Genomic DNA, 17,130 nt, shown 5'->3' on the forward strand with positions numbered 1-17,130 from the left:
TCTTCAGATTCATGTAAATGGAATCATATAGAACCTATTCCTTTGTGACTGGCTACTTTTGTTTTGGGCTAATGTTTCTGAGATGTATCCATTTCTGGGTATCATTATATTTTGTGGAGTAACGTTCCCTTGTGGGACCGTAATACCAGTGTGATTTCTAAATTCTACCTTTTTCCATATAGTTCCCCCCCAAAACCAAGTATAATACATATAAAAGTTTCTGTCTCCAGGAAAAAAAAAATCTAGTAGATTTTTACCTTTAAATGTGAACTTTTAAGTCTAAACTTTAATTTTTACAGCAACTTGCAGATGATTTTCTGTTAGAAAAATTGTCTCTTCTGCGTCATCAACCGCTCTTGAATTTGCATAAAATATCTTCAGATCTTTTTGGTTTGTTTATGTATGACTCCTGCTAAGAGCCAACGTTCAGTGAATGATTTACTCACTAATAGGCTTTGCGCCAAATTGTTTAAGTGAATTATTCTTTAAATTCTTAACAATAACCCTAGGCGGTAGACAGTCGTCGTTTAGACCTAGGCTTTGCCGAAGGTAACTGGCCCAGGGTCACACGATGGGAAAGGCATGGAGCTGGGAGGCAGACCCATGGGCCCTTAATCACTTTGTCATATTCTCTTACATTTTAATACGTATGAGAATGGTCACATATGTGATCATTTTGGCTTGCTAAGCTTGATCCTTCAAATTTGGAATACGTCCATGACAATTCAAAGGGACTCCTTACATGGGGACAGAAATGAGCTTGGTCGACCTGGACCAAAACAGCAGAATCTGGCACCGTTGAGAAGCCTGATTGCCTAAGTTTGGTGGGCACAACGGTTCAGTGGGTGGCAAGGGACCCTGGAAAAAATAGTGCTTCTCTTACCCATTAAATGGTCTTTATATATAATGAATTAAAAAACCCAGTGAATCTTGATTAAATCTGATAGTTACGAGGTATACCAAGTGCTGTGATAAGTATTTTATGTGTTTTCTCTCCTCTAATTCTCCCAGTAGTTCTATAAAGGACATGTCTAAAATTACCTAAGGGCACGCTTATGGACATGCCTTATAGGTGGTGAGAAATACAGATCTGGATCTCCATAAAGAAGTCATAGTTAAGAATATAGACGTTCAAATTGTAAAAAATATTTTTTTATGTCTGTTTTAAAACTTGTGGTTTGCTCCTATGTTTTTTTCAAATGGAAGGAAGGGGGCAAGTGGGCTCCTAGGGTTGAATGCCAAGATATAAAACATATAATACATTTGGTACAAATTAAAATTACTTAAACTCTAATCTGATTAGAATGAGTCAATCTTGAAATAATTACTTTGGAAATTGTAAAACAAATAGAATTATACTTTCTTTAACCCCCACGTACTTTCTGACAATAGATCCTGCACACAGATCTAAGATGTTTGCTTCCTAGAAAAAGCAGAAAAATACTAATTCATAGAGAGTAGTATTCCAAAGTTATGGTACCTGAAAAGCTACAGGGGTTTTGAAATCTGGCAAAGGAGGTGCGTTAGGGTCCTCCGGCTCTGGATGAGACCCAGCAGTAGTCCATTTCAAGGAAAGGTCAAGGTTAGAAAGTAGTGTCACCTTTATTAGGCATCAACTTGAATGAATTCCATCAAGTAGCGAAGGACCACTGGTAATCGAATTTCATAGTTGTATTGGGTACTTCTAATTCTTTAGCTCTTAGGAAACCATGTGACTATTTTTTTAAAAAGATTTTATTTATTTATTCATGAGAAACACACCGAGAGAAGCAGAGATACAGGCAGAGGGAGAAGCAGGCTCCCTGCGGGGGGAGCCCGATGCGGGACTCAAACCCAGGACCCCAGGGTCACGCCCTGGGCTGCAGGGAGACACTCAACCACTGAGCCATCCAGGGGCCCCACCATATGACTCTTTAGGAAGACTATCATCATTATGTGTTTTCAGTAAACGAGCCCATTTTTCTGAACCAAACTTCAAATAAAGAAGTTTGTGATTACTTTCCTCTCTGAACTATGTTTGTAAGGTGCCTCATCACTGAGGAGGCTGTTTAAGGCTCAGGCCCTGCAGTGCATGGGGCGGGGGGGATCTCCTCCGAATTGCAAACCAGATTCTTTGGAGCTCAGGCACGTTAATTTTGCAAATGAATATTTGTGTGAGGGTGATAAACTCGTGTTTGTATGAGGATGGGAAGCAGTGTTCACTATGGTTAGCCAAGGAGGGGGAAACCACTGATTCTGGGAGAGCGGCCGACCAGGGCCTGCGGACGCCTGTGGGATGTAGGATGATGAGGTTGATGATGATGCTCTTCTGCAACTCGGACGTTCTCTTCAATCCTGGACGTGAGGTGAATGAATTGTTCGTCTAAAACCTTCCCCTCGTTTGAAGAATTCTTTGTCACGTCCAGCTCCTGTGACTTTTTCATATTCCTTAGATAAAAACCTCAAGGCATTTCCTTTACAACCTTTGTTTCTCAGCAGTGGAATGCAAGCAAATCAATCGCTAAGGGTTTTTGTGCAAAGCTCAGTAAATAATAGATTTTATCTTGCCACTGTAGAAACCAAAATTTAAAACCTTTGTGCAAAAATAAAAAAAGAAAAAATAAAAGAAAATAAAACCTTTGTGCAGTTTGGGAAGCCGGGAGAGGAAGACTACTAGAAGAGTTATTAGCAAATCAAAGTAGAAATGATGGTAGTATTACTGGCTCCGTACAAAGTCCGAGGAATCAACTATTCATAGGAATAGAAGAAGAAAAAAGGAGGCTGTTATAATCTGACTTAGGGTGGCAGGTATGAAAAACCTAATATGTGTGTACCATATCCCTCTGTGATTCTTTGTAATTTCCTAGTTCTTGGACTTTTGGGGATATATAGGTAGATGTGAGTAAATGTACTCTAGAAGAAGAACCGATCTAAGATGTATTTTTCATGAATACACTGGTATGATTATGTTTGACTTGAGTGAGCATAAATAAGTGAAAGGAAGTCCTCCCCTACTTGAGCCCTTTGTAGATACAAATTTCCACTTCTCCTTTGAGTCAGCTATTTTATTGAGCTACTAGTTACTTTACCTAGGCAGATGTTTGCTTATAGCAAAAGCGAGGGATAGAAGCATGGCCAGGGTCACGTGTATGGCATGGCGTCGCCACTTCTTTTTTTTTTTTTAATTTTTTTAATTTTTATTTATTTATGATAGTCACACAGAGAGAGAAAGGCAGAGACACAGGCAGAGGGAGAAGCAGGCTCCATGCACCGGGAGCCCGGGCGTCGCCACTTCTGAAGCTAGCAGAAATGAGTGAGCCGTAGAGAAGTTAAATCTAGTCCCAGGAATATAATTGCTTTGCTCCTTAGCTATCAAGAAATGGTGCAGCTCTGTATATGTGATTGTGTATATATCGTATGTGAATACTAATTTGAAATCTTTCTACATCACTTTATGATCTAATTTTTAAAAAATCTCTGCTTGGGAAGGTTATGGAATCGCTTTGTTTATGCTTCAAGCAGAGTCCTATGGCAACAACCCCATATTCAACTCAGTCCAGTGATACTTGGTATGGTTCTGCCAAGAATTTTTATTAGCATATTAGCAAATTTCTAAAGAATTACAAATATGTCGATAATTTATCTACATTATGTTTGACAAATATCTATTTTTAAATTATAGAGAAGCACAAATCCCTCTGAGGATAATCTAGAAATCAAAGACCATAGCAATTATAGCTTCAGAAATGGTGTCATCTCCAGAATATCTTTCCATCAAAAGGAACCGTCGTGAACTGTTCATGGGAATGTAAATTGGTACAACCATGGTGGGAAATAGTATGGAGGTTCCTCAAAAAATTAAAAATAGAGGGGCATCTGGCTGGCTCAGTCAGTATAGCATGCAAATCCTGATCTCAGGATTGTGAGTTTAAGCCCCACATCGGGCATAGGGCTTACTTAAGAAAAAAAAAATAGAAACCCTGTATGATCCAGTAATTCCATTACTGGTATTTACCCAAGGAAAACAAATACACTAATTTGAAAAGCATATGCACCCCTTTGTTGCAGCATTATTCATAACAGCCAGATAGGGAGGCAACCTAAGCGTCTATTGATAGATCAATGGATAAAGATGTAGTGTGTGCATGTATACACACACACACACACACACACACACACACACACACACAGGAATATTACTCAGCCGAAAAAAAAACCCTGAGATCTTGCCGTTTATGACAACATGGATGGACCCAGGGGGTGTGATGCTAAGTGAAATACATCACTCTGAGAAAGACAACTACCATATGATTTCACTTATATGTGGAATCAGAAAACCAAACAAATGAACAAACAAAAGAAAAGCAGAAATGGATCCGTAAATACAGATAAGAAACTGGTCAGAGAATGGGCGAAAGGCATGAAGGGCAGTGAGCAGTGTAGGCTCCCCGTGGTGACATGAGCGAGTCACGGGGATACAGGCCAGCAGCCCGAGCCTGGTCAGCCGTGTTCTGGTAGCAGCTGGCGGCAGGCGGTGGCCACGGGGTGGTGAGCACGGTGGTGAGCACAGCAGCACGGAGGACCCGTGGAATCAGTGTCCTAACCTGCGACCCCCTCACACGTCCGGCCAACTCTATTTTAGTTAGAGAATATCTCGTTCAAACCCGTGTGACATTTCGGTGCAGAGTAGAGCGGCCGTGCAGGAGAGCGAGAGAGCTTTCCATCTTGCACAAGTGGAAATGCAGGTGTTTTGCCCAGAAGCGCGTCCTCGTTGGTCTTCACAGGGCACCCAGCACCAGGCTGGCGTAGGGATGGGTCCGAGATCTCTTCCCCCGAAACGCGTGTCAGGAGTCCCGTGCAGAGCAAGGGCACTGCTGTGTGTGGTGGAGACAGGCCTCGCGCCCCGGACCCCAGGGGAGGCCGCTGGCTGCTGTCGGAGGGGTTTCTGGAGCTTTAGGGCGGCGGGTGGGGGTGCCCGCTGCCCTCCTGGGCCGTGGCCGGGAAGCTCAGCTGCAAGGAAGCCGGGCCCTGGTGGGAGGACAGCGGCCGGCCGGGCCTGCAGGGCCATCTCCCTTCTGCGGGGCGTCCTGATAGAAAACACTTAGGACCCCTCTCGTGTTGGCTTTCTGTGATTCGGAAAGAATCTTTGCTTGTTTTCCCTTTTTCTGCTCTTTTTTCCTTTTTCTGCATCAAAACGTAAGCAGGTGCCATCCACGGCTCAGGAAGCCTTCTCGGGCGCCAGTTACAGGCGCCTCACCCCGCTGGGCCGTGGCCCGGATGATAGGGGAGGGGGAATGGGGAGAATGAGGGAATGGGGAGGATGGGGGATGGGGAGGATGGGGGAGGATGAGGGTGGGGGAGAGGGAGGATGGGGGAAGGGAAATGGGGAGGATGGGGGATGGGGAGGATGGGGATGGGGAGGATGGGGGAGGATGAGGGTGAGGGAGAGGGAGGATGGGGGAAGGGAAATGGGGAGGATGGGGGATGGGGATGGGGAGGATGGGGGAGGATGAGGGTGGGGGAGAGGGAGGATGGGGGAGGGGAAATGGGGAGGATGGGGGATGGGGAGGATGGGGATGGGGAGGATGGGGGAGGATGAGGGTGGGGGAGAGGGAGGATGGGGGATGGGAAATGGGGAGGATGGGGGGATGGGGGAGGATGGGTGATGGAGGGGAGGAGGTGCTGCTAGGAGCTGCCTCACCCTCACCCCCAGCTGCAGCTCCTCCTACCAAGAAAAAAAAAACGTGATTGAATAAAAAAGAAAGCTCAGGTTGCATTTTGGGCCAAAACCAAAAACGTTGTATTTTTCAGAGCGCTGCAAATGTAAGCCTGTCCGAGCCACGCAGAAGACCTACTTCCGGAACAACTACAACTACGGTAAGGGTGACGTCTGGGGGCTGGGGGGGCGCGGGGGGGGGGGCGCAGAGCGATCTAAAAATACAGCCAAACAGGGACAACTTTTAAGTGCAAGTGCCCCGTCCCTGCCAAATAATTAAAATGTCTCCTGGGCAAAATTCTGTCTTTTTCTTTACCCCACGGGTGGAATTCTTAACAAATGCTTGATTTTTTAAAGTTAACTTTTTATGTTTATTTTTTTCTAAAGACTTTTCTGTATTTATTCATGAGACACACAGAGAGGGACAGAGGCAGAGGGGCGACCCGATCCCGCGATCCCAGGTCACGCCCTGGGCCAAAGGGCGCTGCAGGGCCGAGCCCCAGCCCCACATGCTGTGTTCTGTAGCCTGGGGGTGAGTGTGGCTGGCACCCGGAGCCCTGCGGGTGCGGTGCGGTGGGGGCCCCTCCTTCCCCCAGAGGCCAAGGCCCAGCCCAGCTTGGAGCCTCGGGGCGAGTTGCCTGCAGTGGGGAGCAGGGGTCAATCCCCAGCTCAAGGGATGCATGGTTGACAGCACAACCTGGTGTCTCCGTCGTCGATCTGTCTGCTGGAATGTGGTGACCTAGTTGGAAGGTGACACGGACAGAAGGTGTTCGTGTGCAGTGAAGGAAATGGCTTTGTTGCTCTAGTTGGACCCCGGAGAGTGACCTCCTGTTGAAACCTTATTAGCTGGAGAGCCACCAACCCACATGTAGCCGCAGGCTTCACTGAGGGGGACAAGGCCTCCTGTCCTACCAAGTGCTGTGCTGGGTGCGTCCCGTACACCTGCCCCGTGAGATGTAGTACTACCCTGATTTTATCAGGGATAATATTTTTAAAAAGATTTTATTTACTTATTCTTGAGAGACATACAGACAGAGGCAGAGACACTGAGAGGGAGAAGCAGGCTCCCTGCGGGGAAACCCCAGGCGGGACTCGATCCCAGGACCCCGGGATCACGACCTGAGCCCAAGGCAGAGCTCCCCCACTGAGCCACCCAGGCGTCCCATCAGTGACTATTGAACCTGGGTTGTCCTTTCTTAATTATTTAGAATATACTTTTAGGCCCTGGCGGGCTTCAGACTCACAAATACCAATTACCACTATCTTTGCAGGCTCAGAATTTCCCAGCTGATAATGTGAGGGACAAGTCAACATTTGCTGCCATCCAGAGGCATCTTATTGTGACTTTTCCCCCTTAATGTCTATGAGATTGATAAAGGGTTGCAGGACTATCTCTGTTGATGCTGAGTCAACGAATGAACGTGACGATTAGATTCTTAAAGGAAAGTTTATTATTAGAATGGGCATTTTATTATTGAATTTATGTGCCTCCTTTTAGAGGACGCAGGACATACGGCACAGATTTGTTTCTATTTCTGTACTGTGGGGAATCAGAAGGAGAGAAATCGGTAAGACTCCGTAAGAATAATCTTTAATATCTATGAAACTGTGTATTAGAAGGTATATAATAGGAAATTCTCAGTGTAAGTAAATCTCTTTGAAATAAATGGTTTCCCAAGTTTTTTTTTTTCCAATGGAATCCATTTTTATTTTTTGCTTACCACTCATCCTAAGAGGAATCCAGTTTCTCTTAGCCGGTGGTGGATGCACTGTGCAAGGTCGAAAGGTCATGTTTTCCTGAGAGGCCAAATGCCTGGCTGCTCCTCTGAGAACCCATTCCTCTAAAAACTGATGTGAAAAATCATGGGAATGGAGGTTCTTGATTTTTTAGGAGATTAGTTCTTCAAGATTGAAAACTGTTAGGTGAACGTTTAGTATAGTTATGCTAAAAACAAAGGCATAATGAAAATGTTATTTCAGGGACATTTCGTTGACTTTATTTTACTTCTCTTATCAGTTTGCACTCTGTCTCACTTTCTTAGTGCTGTGACGGTGGGTGCTGCGTATTTTGGTTAAAAGTCGAAATACTACTAATACTTGGGTTGCAAGTCAGGGAAAGAGGAGATCTTTGACAAGGTAGCCGAGGGAATATTACGGCGTAAAATGGAATACAGCTCACAATCAATGGGAAGGAGATCCTTTCTTCCTCGTACCCAAATAATGACCGGGTTGCCCACAGTTGAGGATGTTCACGCATCTGCTGCCTACTCAGAGCTGCTTTGGGGGAAGGCGGGCACTCAGATGCTTAAATGGAAGGAAGAACTCTGAAAAGCAAATGCAATTCACACTCTAAAATATGGTGATTTTGGTCACTAGTATCTGCCTGCCTCCAATGAGAAAACAAAGTGGGGGTGGGGGTAAAAGGTCCTTCAGACAATCTCTGCTTCATTCAGATGAATTCAGTAAAAGCTCTTGAGCTTGAACCAAATTACTTGAATAATAAAGTCAGTCTTGTAGAGGGATATTTATTTTGGAGTGGGGACATGTGCTAAAAATTTCTAATGAAAATAGTAGACACACTGGGTAAATAAATCATTAGTTTGAGAACATTTGCACAGTTTGCTAATCTCTGAGAGCTGATGGAAGCTGTGAAGCACATTTACATAAACCAGGACACCCAGAAATGTCTGCCAGCCAGGGCTGTCGATTTATCATCAGTTCTCCCAAGTGACATTTCAAAAAGGGCCATCTTATTTCTTGTTCAAAAACGGGCTTGAGAGACAAGGGATTCCTTTGCTCCCCAGGAGCACCCGCAGGGACGGCTGGCTGGCGCTCTTCCGTGCGCTGGAGTGCTCCTGCTTTCTCAGGAAATTGAAATACCTGTGGAGCAAAAATGAGGTTTTGTCCTGAAGCTTTTAGAATCAGCAACTTAATTTCTATCCACCATCTGTCCTACTGATGGAATGTTGCTGAACATTTCTGCGTGAGGTTGGGGCATTGACGGGGGATACGGTTTATTAGCTGGCTTTATGTTTTCATGGAGTACTTTTTTTCCATTCCTTTGTAGTCTAAAAGACCCTAAAATCCGTGGGAAGGCACCCAGATGCAAGGAGTATGCAGATATGTGCTTAGAGGCTTTCAAAAAGTGGATTCATTTGAATACACTGCGTAGTTTTCTGTATAACATCCCTGGGTATGGGACTAGGGAGCTGGGCCAAAAGCCACTAGCTTCTTGCTAGTTGACATTTTTATGTCTTTGCAGGCTTTTTCACCACCCACCCCCACCCCCCAAAAAAAAGATAAAAAAAGAAAAAAAAAAAAAGAAAGGAAAGCTCATTTATCAGAAAGAGGAATCTAAAAAATCTGGCTTTTCCAAGGGATGGAATATACAGCGTAGAAGCAGCACTGTACTTTCTAGATTCTGAGTCAAATACTTTGCAGCTGAATTGGTACTTTTAAGACAGTTTGTATGGAGACGTGAAGCTGGCTTTTGTGAGCCAAGTTGGGTGCCAGGGTCTCCACCAGGAGAGGCATATGGTGCCGCGGACACAGTGGAAGGAAACAGCGTATCTAAGTACCAGGTCTTTACCTAGCGTGAAATTAATATAAATTCCTGTTGGCCACAACTGAAAGCACATATGCACACACTCAAAATAAAATTTTGGAGGAAAATCACATCAGATTCACTCAACTTTTGTTTAAGTGGATTTCTCACAATGAGATACAGGCGCACACGTGTGTGTGTGTGTGTGTGTGCACGAATATGTTTGTGCCCGCGAATTGGAAGGGGGTCAGGGCTGACCAGTAAAGGGGACAGGTGTGTTGTGTCGTGTGCCACTCCCCTCCACCTAAGGCAGAAACACCTGCTTAGGGCAGCCCGGGGGGGGGGGGTGCTCAGAGGTTTGGCGCTGCCTTTAGCCCAGGGCCTGATCCTGGGGACCTGGGATCGAGTCCCACGTCGGGCTCCCCACAGGGTTCCTGCTTCTCCCTCTGCCTGTGTCTCTGTCCCTCTCTGTGTCTCTTGTGAATAAATGAATAAAATCTTTAAAAAAAAAAAAAGAACTACCTGGTTGACTTTCACGCATCGACCGTGAGAAAGCCGACTTGTCTTTTTGGAATGGAGCATCTGTTGTGTGTCGTTTTACCATTTCAGCTTTATTTTCTCTTATCCAGTCATTCGGGCTAAAGTTAAAGAAGTAAAGACCAAGTGCCATGATGTGACTGTGGTCGTTGAGGTGAAGGAGATTCTAAAGGCTTCCCTGGTAAACATTCCAAGGGACACCGTTAACCTGTACACCAGCTCTGGCTGCCTGTGTCCTCCGCTCAGCGTCAACGAGGAGTACGTCATCATGGGCTACGAGGATGAGGAGCGCGCCAGGTAGTGGCTCCCTGGTGCAGGATGCTTGCCTCTCTTTACTGCATTTCTCCCGACCTCTTACTCTGCGGTTCTGACCTGGGGCCCTGTCCACCTGCTAGGGGACGATAGTTAGGTTTCAGTCCTTCACTATCATGGATTGGGTAGCAAAGTGTAGGTGTGCGGTTTGCGGGCGTGCATTTTTCTGGGGGGAGAGATCATAGCATCATTTCTTCTTAAAGGAGCCCGTGACTCGTAGATTGTTGAGGGTTGCTAATCTAAAACTTGGCTGTCCTAGAATGAACAGGAAAGCTTTTTTGACCCATGACTCCTGTATTTCTCAAGAACATGTTTTAACCTGTCAAAAATGGTTGCTTCTCTTAAAAAAATTACAGATTACTGTTGGTGGAAGGGTCTATTGCTGAGAAATGGAAGGATCGACTTGGTAAAAAAGTCAAGGTAAGCCTGTACTTTGTGTTCATAAAAAAAATAAAAGTAGAAAATCAGCCATTTGTCATTTAAACGAAAGAGTTGCCCTTAGGAGTGTGAGAAATACTAAAACCTGAGGTGTGTGTGTGTGTGTGTGTGTGTGTGTGTGAAATTCTAAGGATGGAGTTTGTTTTGAACTGACTGAGCTACTCAGACACCCCTGGACTTTGTTTTTAATGTCCGTTTAATTTGAGGAATGAATTCTCTGTAAGCGTATCAGAGATTTAACCACAATAGCCTCATTTCTCGCAACGAGAAATCTGGCTGTGGGGAGTCGAGTCCTGGTTGGGTGGCTGCACGTTATCATCAGGGCTCCAGGCTCCTCCTGCCTTACTCTTCTGCCCTTTGAAAGGATATCACTGCCGTGCTCAAGTTCACCTGGAGGTCACCTCCAGCATCGCACCTACATTTTAGGGAGGAAAAAAAGAGAGGTGAAAAGGCAACTTATAGTTAGGTATTAGTCTCGTATCCATCCCTAGCTGCAAGAGAGGCTGGCAAATGTAGTTTTTTTTTTTTTTTTTTTTTTTTTTTTAGCTGGGCATATTGCTTCTTTGAACAGATTGCAGTTCTGCGAGTCAGGAAGGGGGGGGCGGATGGATGATGGGCAGGAAACTACCAGTGTCCCAAATCATAGACCCCAGTTCTTCCGTACAAGGTGCAGCCAGATTCATCTGCGTGTAAGAGACCTGGCTCAGTTAGGTCCTTAGAGCAGTCGCACAGCTTTATTTTTAAGCCAGTTATTCTCAGATTCTGGAAGTGATGGGTTTTTTAAAAATCACAGTAAATTACCTTACTGTAGAAAGTTGGGTTTCATTTCTTCTTACTCTACGAAGCAAATCTGTTTCAAAGAAAGGAACGTATGCATAGAATGGCCAAGAATTGAAAAGGGTGCTCATGCGCGTGTGTGTGTAGTGGGCAGGGAGGGAGAAAGAAAGAGTGAGAATTGTACCGAACATAATACATCCTCTTCCTTCTGTGAGTTTGAAGGCTTGGGAAACATTTACAGGGTAAGTTAAACACCCCTGGGCGGTTTATCTTCTACATCTGGCACTTGACACAGCAGACACATTTGAGCCTAAGTGACCTACAAAAGTAAAGGGCATTTTGTTATTATTATTTTGCAGGGAGAAACTATCCTTCAGTAAGTTCTTTCTCCCCCCCCCCCCCGCCCCCAGTGTGTTTGTCAAAAGGGAGATGCATTTCGGGTTCAGGCTTGTGGGAATTGTCCATTTGTATCTCTTTTCAGTTACTTTGGTATTTATTAAAAAGTGGCTCTTCAGGGGATCCCTGGGTGGCGCAGTGGTTTAGCGCCGGTCTTTGGCCCGGGGTGCGATCCTGGAGACCCGGGATCGAATCCCACGTCAGGCTCCCGGTGCATGGAGCCTGCTTCTCCCTCTGCCTGTGTCTCTGCCTCTCTCTCTCTCTCTGTGACTGTCATAAATAAATAAATAAATAAAATTAAAAAAAAAAAGTGGCTCTTCAGTACGTTGGAATCTCTTACTGTTCTTTTAATTTGGTTTTCTGCTTGCTAATGCAGAACAGGAATTTGTCCTAAATTCCTGTACCAGTTGGAAGACCTTTCAACATCCCTGCTGCAAAGCATGTAACGAGGCTTGCTGCTTCTCTTTTGGTACCAAAACAATGACTAGCATGTAAAGACCCAGGACGCATGGCTTGTTTATCCTGTTTCTTTTTTTCTTTTAATTTTTTTTTTTTTTTTTTAAAAGGAGAGAGGGAGAGGCAGAGACATAGGCAGAGGGAGAAGCAGGCTCCATGCACCGGGAGCCCGATGTGGGATTTGATCCCGGGTCTCCAGGATCACGCCCAGGCGCCAAACCGCTGCGCCACCCAGAGATCCCGTTTATCCTGTTTCTTAGGCAAACATATGGTGTCCATTGCTTTCTACTCACAGAATTGTTGTGAAATCCTTTATATTCTCAGTCTGGATTTAAACATGTTAAAGGGAAGAACTAAACCCATAATGTGAACCCAATTTCTAATTCACATGCAGATACTCATGGCTAAAGATCTTGGGTAGAAAAATCTCTTTTGGCTAGAATTATTGCGATTTTTACTTTAGTTTTCTAGTCAATTTGAGGATGTCAAAAAGTTTTATGGAGGACACTTTTTTTTCAGATATGAATTTCCCTTTTCAGCTGATTTTTTTTCTTTTTGCTCAGTGAATAGAATTAGAAATAAAGACCTTCTTATGATTTTGCTGTACAAATGGTTGTTTACCTAAGTCTCTGACATATTAGGTTGTTCAAATCAAAATATTTGGTCTGCCTTGGGCAGCTGAGAATCAGACTATTTTCTCATATGAAAAACAGTAAGATTGTGGAATAGACTATGCTAAAATAAAGAATTCCTTACAGTAATTGAAAAATGATAATTTATTATGTACTAAGCCCTTTATACACTTTTTATTTGATAATCATTGTAACTGTCTTCTAAGTATATTCTATTATTAATTCCAATGTGTTAATGATGAAAATGAGGTTGAATAAGTTCAAGAAACTTTGCACAGTAACCAATGGAATTTGGATTTGAATTTGGGCCTTTGGACCAAATTAGCTCCTTGCTGCTCGACGTGTGGTCTCTGGACCCGCCACACTGGCATCACCTGGGAGCTTGTTAGGTGTGAAAATCTTGGGCCCCATCCCAGACCTACTGAATGAGAACCTGCAATTTTAACAATATCTCCAGTTATTTCTATATTTATTGAAATTCGAGAAGTATAGCTGTAGTCCTTATTCACTAGCTGTGATACTCAAAATATAACTCCCTTTTAATTTTAATTAGTTCACATGTGGACACTGTTGGCATTGTTAATATGAGTTATCAGTGGGCTTGATTGTGGTTATTAGAAATGTTGGTGATGTCTGCTTTGGAAAACTTTGAGTGCAGAACCCTGTCCGTTGTGATTGGTCCACTTGGTAGACGTTTTTAAGAGATCCCATTTGCCCCCCCAAATTTCTATTTTTTTCACTGCTTAAATTCCATATGTTTTAAAAGACTGTGTTCTGATGTGTCATAAGAGAAGATGAAAAATAACCCTTCGAATTCCCCGTGTGAAGCTTCCATTTGTTGGTCACCTGTGAAGTGCCAGATTTGTGTATGTCACTTGCAGAAATACTTGCAGATTTTGATAGATTCTTTTGTCATCACTTGACATGGAGATTTTGAGTTGAAGGTTTGATATGAAAACATCATTGATACGTCAGAGGTGGCCAGTTTTGTGCTTCTTATGATCAGAGAATCATGTCCATTTAGCACCAGTTTTGTTACCCTGAGATAGCGAAGGCTTATGCTGTTGGAAAATGCTTTTGAGACCTGACTTTGCGGCCTTGCTTAGTTGTTAGAATAATTGTAATGATGACCCTGGTGATATGTGCACGTGACCATTTCCTGTTTTGAATTTCACAGCGCTGGGACATGAAGCTCCGTCATCTTGGACTGAATAAAAGTGATTCTAGCCACAGTGATTCCACCCAGAGTCAGAAGTCTGGCAGGAACGCCAACCCCCGGCAAGCACGCAACTAAATCCTGAAATGCAGAAAGAACACCAGTGGACTTCCTACTAAGACTTGCGTTGCTGGATCAGCAAAGGAAAATTGCACTATTGCACGCCATATTCTATTTTTTACCACAAAAATCATGTGGTTACTGATATTACTTCTATTTCTCTGTTTCTGTTTCTCTCTCTCTTTTTTTTTGTGGTCTGAGTGCAGATCCTTAAATATATGTATTCTGTTTCACTAATCCTGGGAAAACTGTTCTTTGCAATAATAATAATAAATTAAACATGTTGATACCAGGTGCTCTTTGCTGGAGTAAATGTGAATTTGCTGTCCTGCACCCAGACTGGGGATGCAATCCCGGATGCAAAGGGAGACTTCTGGGGCACACGCAGAAGGCCAGGCGCGCCGTGAAACGGAGTCTGCACCTCTAATTACGGTCGCCTCATTTTCACATGCCTTTTGGGCATTCTCCTCGCGCTTCAAAGTTCTGAATGTTTATAAAGGTAAAATGGCAGTTTGAAATCAGACGCCACACAGGCAGAGCAATCAAGCACCGGGAAACATTTATGAGGAAACGACACACAAGATAAATTATTTGCAAGATTGGCAGGAAGCAAAATAAATAGTGCTGGTAGCTGGGGAGAGAACATTTCGCCTGATTGAGAAGCACAACTGAAACCGGGAGCCGTTGGGGTGTTACCAGTAGCGTTTTTCTTTTGGCCAATACACTTGGGTTGCTTCTGAATATATTAATCAGCACTAGGGAAGTGAGTTGTAAGGAGACCTCTGCTGTTAGCAGCGGAGCTCTGTTAAATTCGCTTCCCTGGACATAAACCCATTGGCGTAAGTCTTCCCCCCCACCCCAATCTTTTAAGATAAATCTTGACTTGCTGCGCTGACCCCGGAGAGGCAGTATGCATGCACGGGCACCGCGGTGTTGCTTTTAAAAGATGCGTAGCTCTAGAAAATGCGTAGCTCTAGAAAATGTTTGCAGGACGGTGAAGTGTGCGTGTGCGTGCGTGTGTGTGCACTCCCACCCGAGCTGGACCCAATCGCAGGCCTGTGCTCTTGTCACCTGGATTTGTGCTGTTTCATGTTCCGTGAAATCTGCCCAGTAAAGGGAGTCCTGGTCGTCGGAGGGAGGTTGTTGGATGTTGGAGCCAACAGCAGCCAAGCTGTGCACCCCCCACCCTGGGGACCTGGGGGCTGCTGTCGCGGCTCTCCCCCCAAGCAGAGTCCCTCTCCTCCCTGTGGGACATCAGCAGAACCACGGTTCTGAGCTTCGGGCCTGGACAGCAGGCCAGGTGTGCACAGGTGTGCAGCCCCCTGCTGCGCTTTCCTCGGCTACAAGGGCCGTTGGGGGGCAGTGAGGCATGCGTTCGGGAATGGCCCCCCAAATAGCAAATAAGTCTTCTAAGTCCCCCCTCTTGAGAGGGAGCGGGCACCCTGATGGCTGGCTCATGCCCGGGCCCGCAGCTTCTGGAATCCCAGAGGACCCCCCCCACCTACCCACCCGGGGCGCCCGCCTCCACCTGCCCTGGGCCCCGGCAGGTGCCTCCCTTGCCAGATGCGCCTGTCCTCGGGGTGCCCCTGGCCCCCAGCAGCCCCCTGGGATCTCGGCCCGCGGGGGGGCTCACCCTGGGCGCCCAGGAGTGGGGCCCAGGTGGTTCTTCTGCGTGGTGGGTCCTGCTTGATTCCTGCGCTTCTCAGGTTTGCTTTGGTCAGAAGGGCCAGAAGGGGGGACGGCGGGAGACCTCCAAGGCTGGGGTTCTTGAACCCACAAGGCGTCCTCCCCTCTCCAAAGCATAGTGAGATGTTTTTTGAGAGAGCAGGCGAGCAAGGGGGGAGGGAGGGGGCAGGGAGAAGCCAGCATGTGGTGTCCCCCGAGCAGCTGGCCGTGGGGGTCACCGCCCAGGCCTGGTGGCTTAACCGCCCCCCCAGGAAGTCTAAGTGAGGGACCTCTTCCGACGCCCCGCGAGGGCGCAGGTGTATCCAGCGTCTGCAGTGTTTGCTGAGGGCGGGAGGTAGCAGCCGCAGGAATAATTCGATTCCGCGTGCACGTGTGGCACAGTTTACACTCAGGACACCTACACTCAGAACCAACAGAGGACTGCAGCTTCTGATCCAGCCGTGTCCTCGGCCACGTCCCCGCCGGCCGTGGGGCGCAGCAGCTGCACCCCGAGTCCGTGCAGGCCTCCCCGGGCGAGGAGGTGACGGTCCCCAGGTCGGGCAGGTTCCTAATCCGGCTGCAGAGTCCGTTCTCCTCCGTAATCGCCAAAATGCAAGTGCGTCTTCTTGGCGCCTCTGTAGGGCTCTTCGGCCTGGCGCTAACTCCCAGAGCCACTAAAAATGTAATATATATGCACCCTTGTCGGTAGCCTGGAGATCTAGAAAGTTCATTTAAAATTCCTTAGACACCAAATCCCTTTAAAAAAATAAATAAAATAAAATAAAATAAAATAAAATAAAATAAAATAAAATAAAATAAAATAAAATAAAATAAAATAATTCCTTAGAAACACCTTGTTCACCTTCGGGATTTTAATTTCCCCAGCCAGGTAACAGCTCCGAAATGTTCGGCGCCCGCTGCGCAGGCCAGCACAAATGAAAATAGCAGCAAACTTGGATTCTCTTCCCAGATTTGTGAGTGTTTTACTGTGTCACATAGAGAGTGTAACCTGATTCGGTGCCATATGTTGCACTGAGCATTTGGGGGTGGGGTGGGACAAGTCCACGGCTTTCCACATCTGTTAAGTATTAAGACGGCAAATACAAAAATTACAGTCACTGTGAGTAAATAGCACTACTTATTGCCTTCTGCAAGAAATTGCTTGCTATTATTTTTTCAACAAGTAAAATGACAAATAAGTATTTCAAGACCGGTGTTTATGCAGACTGTGAGTTTTAATACTTAAGTAATATAAGTGTTCAAGAAGATGGTAAAAATGAGACAAAACAGAGATTTCTAATACTGTCACCGACTGATAGACTTTTGGAATATGGTTCCCAGCTGTATTAGTAGGAAAAAATGGTACAGTCAGGTCTTTTTTAGTTGTCTCTTTGGGTAATAA

The 17,130-nt window shown here is 45.4% G+C and overlaps 1 protein-coding gene across 1 annotated transcript in view; it reads left to right on the plus strand.

Annotated features, from left to right (window-relative positions):
• FRZB (frizzled related protein) overlaps positions 1 to 14,351 on the plus strand; it is a 31,294-nt gene extending 16,943 nt beyond the window's left edge. The window contains exons 3-6 of the mRNA XM_055308174.1: positions 5,791 to 5,856; positions 9,869 to 10,073; positions 10,445 to 10,508; positions 13,965 to 14,351. Of these exons, the coding sequence (XP_055164149.1) occupies positions 5,791 to 5,856; positions 9,869 to 10,073; positions 10,445 to 10,508; positions 13,965 to 14,081 (452 nt within the window). The 3' untranslated portion in view covers positions 14,082 to 14,351. The remainder of the gene's footprint in view (positions 1 to 5,790; positions 5,857 to 9,868; positions 10,074 to 10,444; positions 10,509 to 13,964) is intronic.
• Positions 14,352 to 17,130: the final 2,779 nt, after the last annotated feature.

Source organism: Nyctereutes procyonoides, unplaced genomic scaffold (assembly GCF_905146905.1).
Source record: "Nyctereutes procyonoides isolate TBG_1078 unplaced genomic scaffold, NYPRO_anot_genome, whole genome shotgun sequence".
NCBI lineage: Eukaryota > Metazoa > Chordata > Mammalia > Carnivora > Canidae > Nyctereutes > Nyctereutes procyonoides.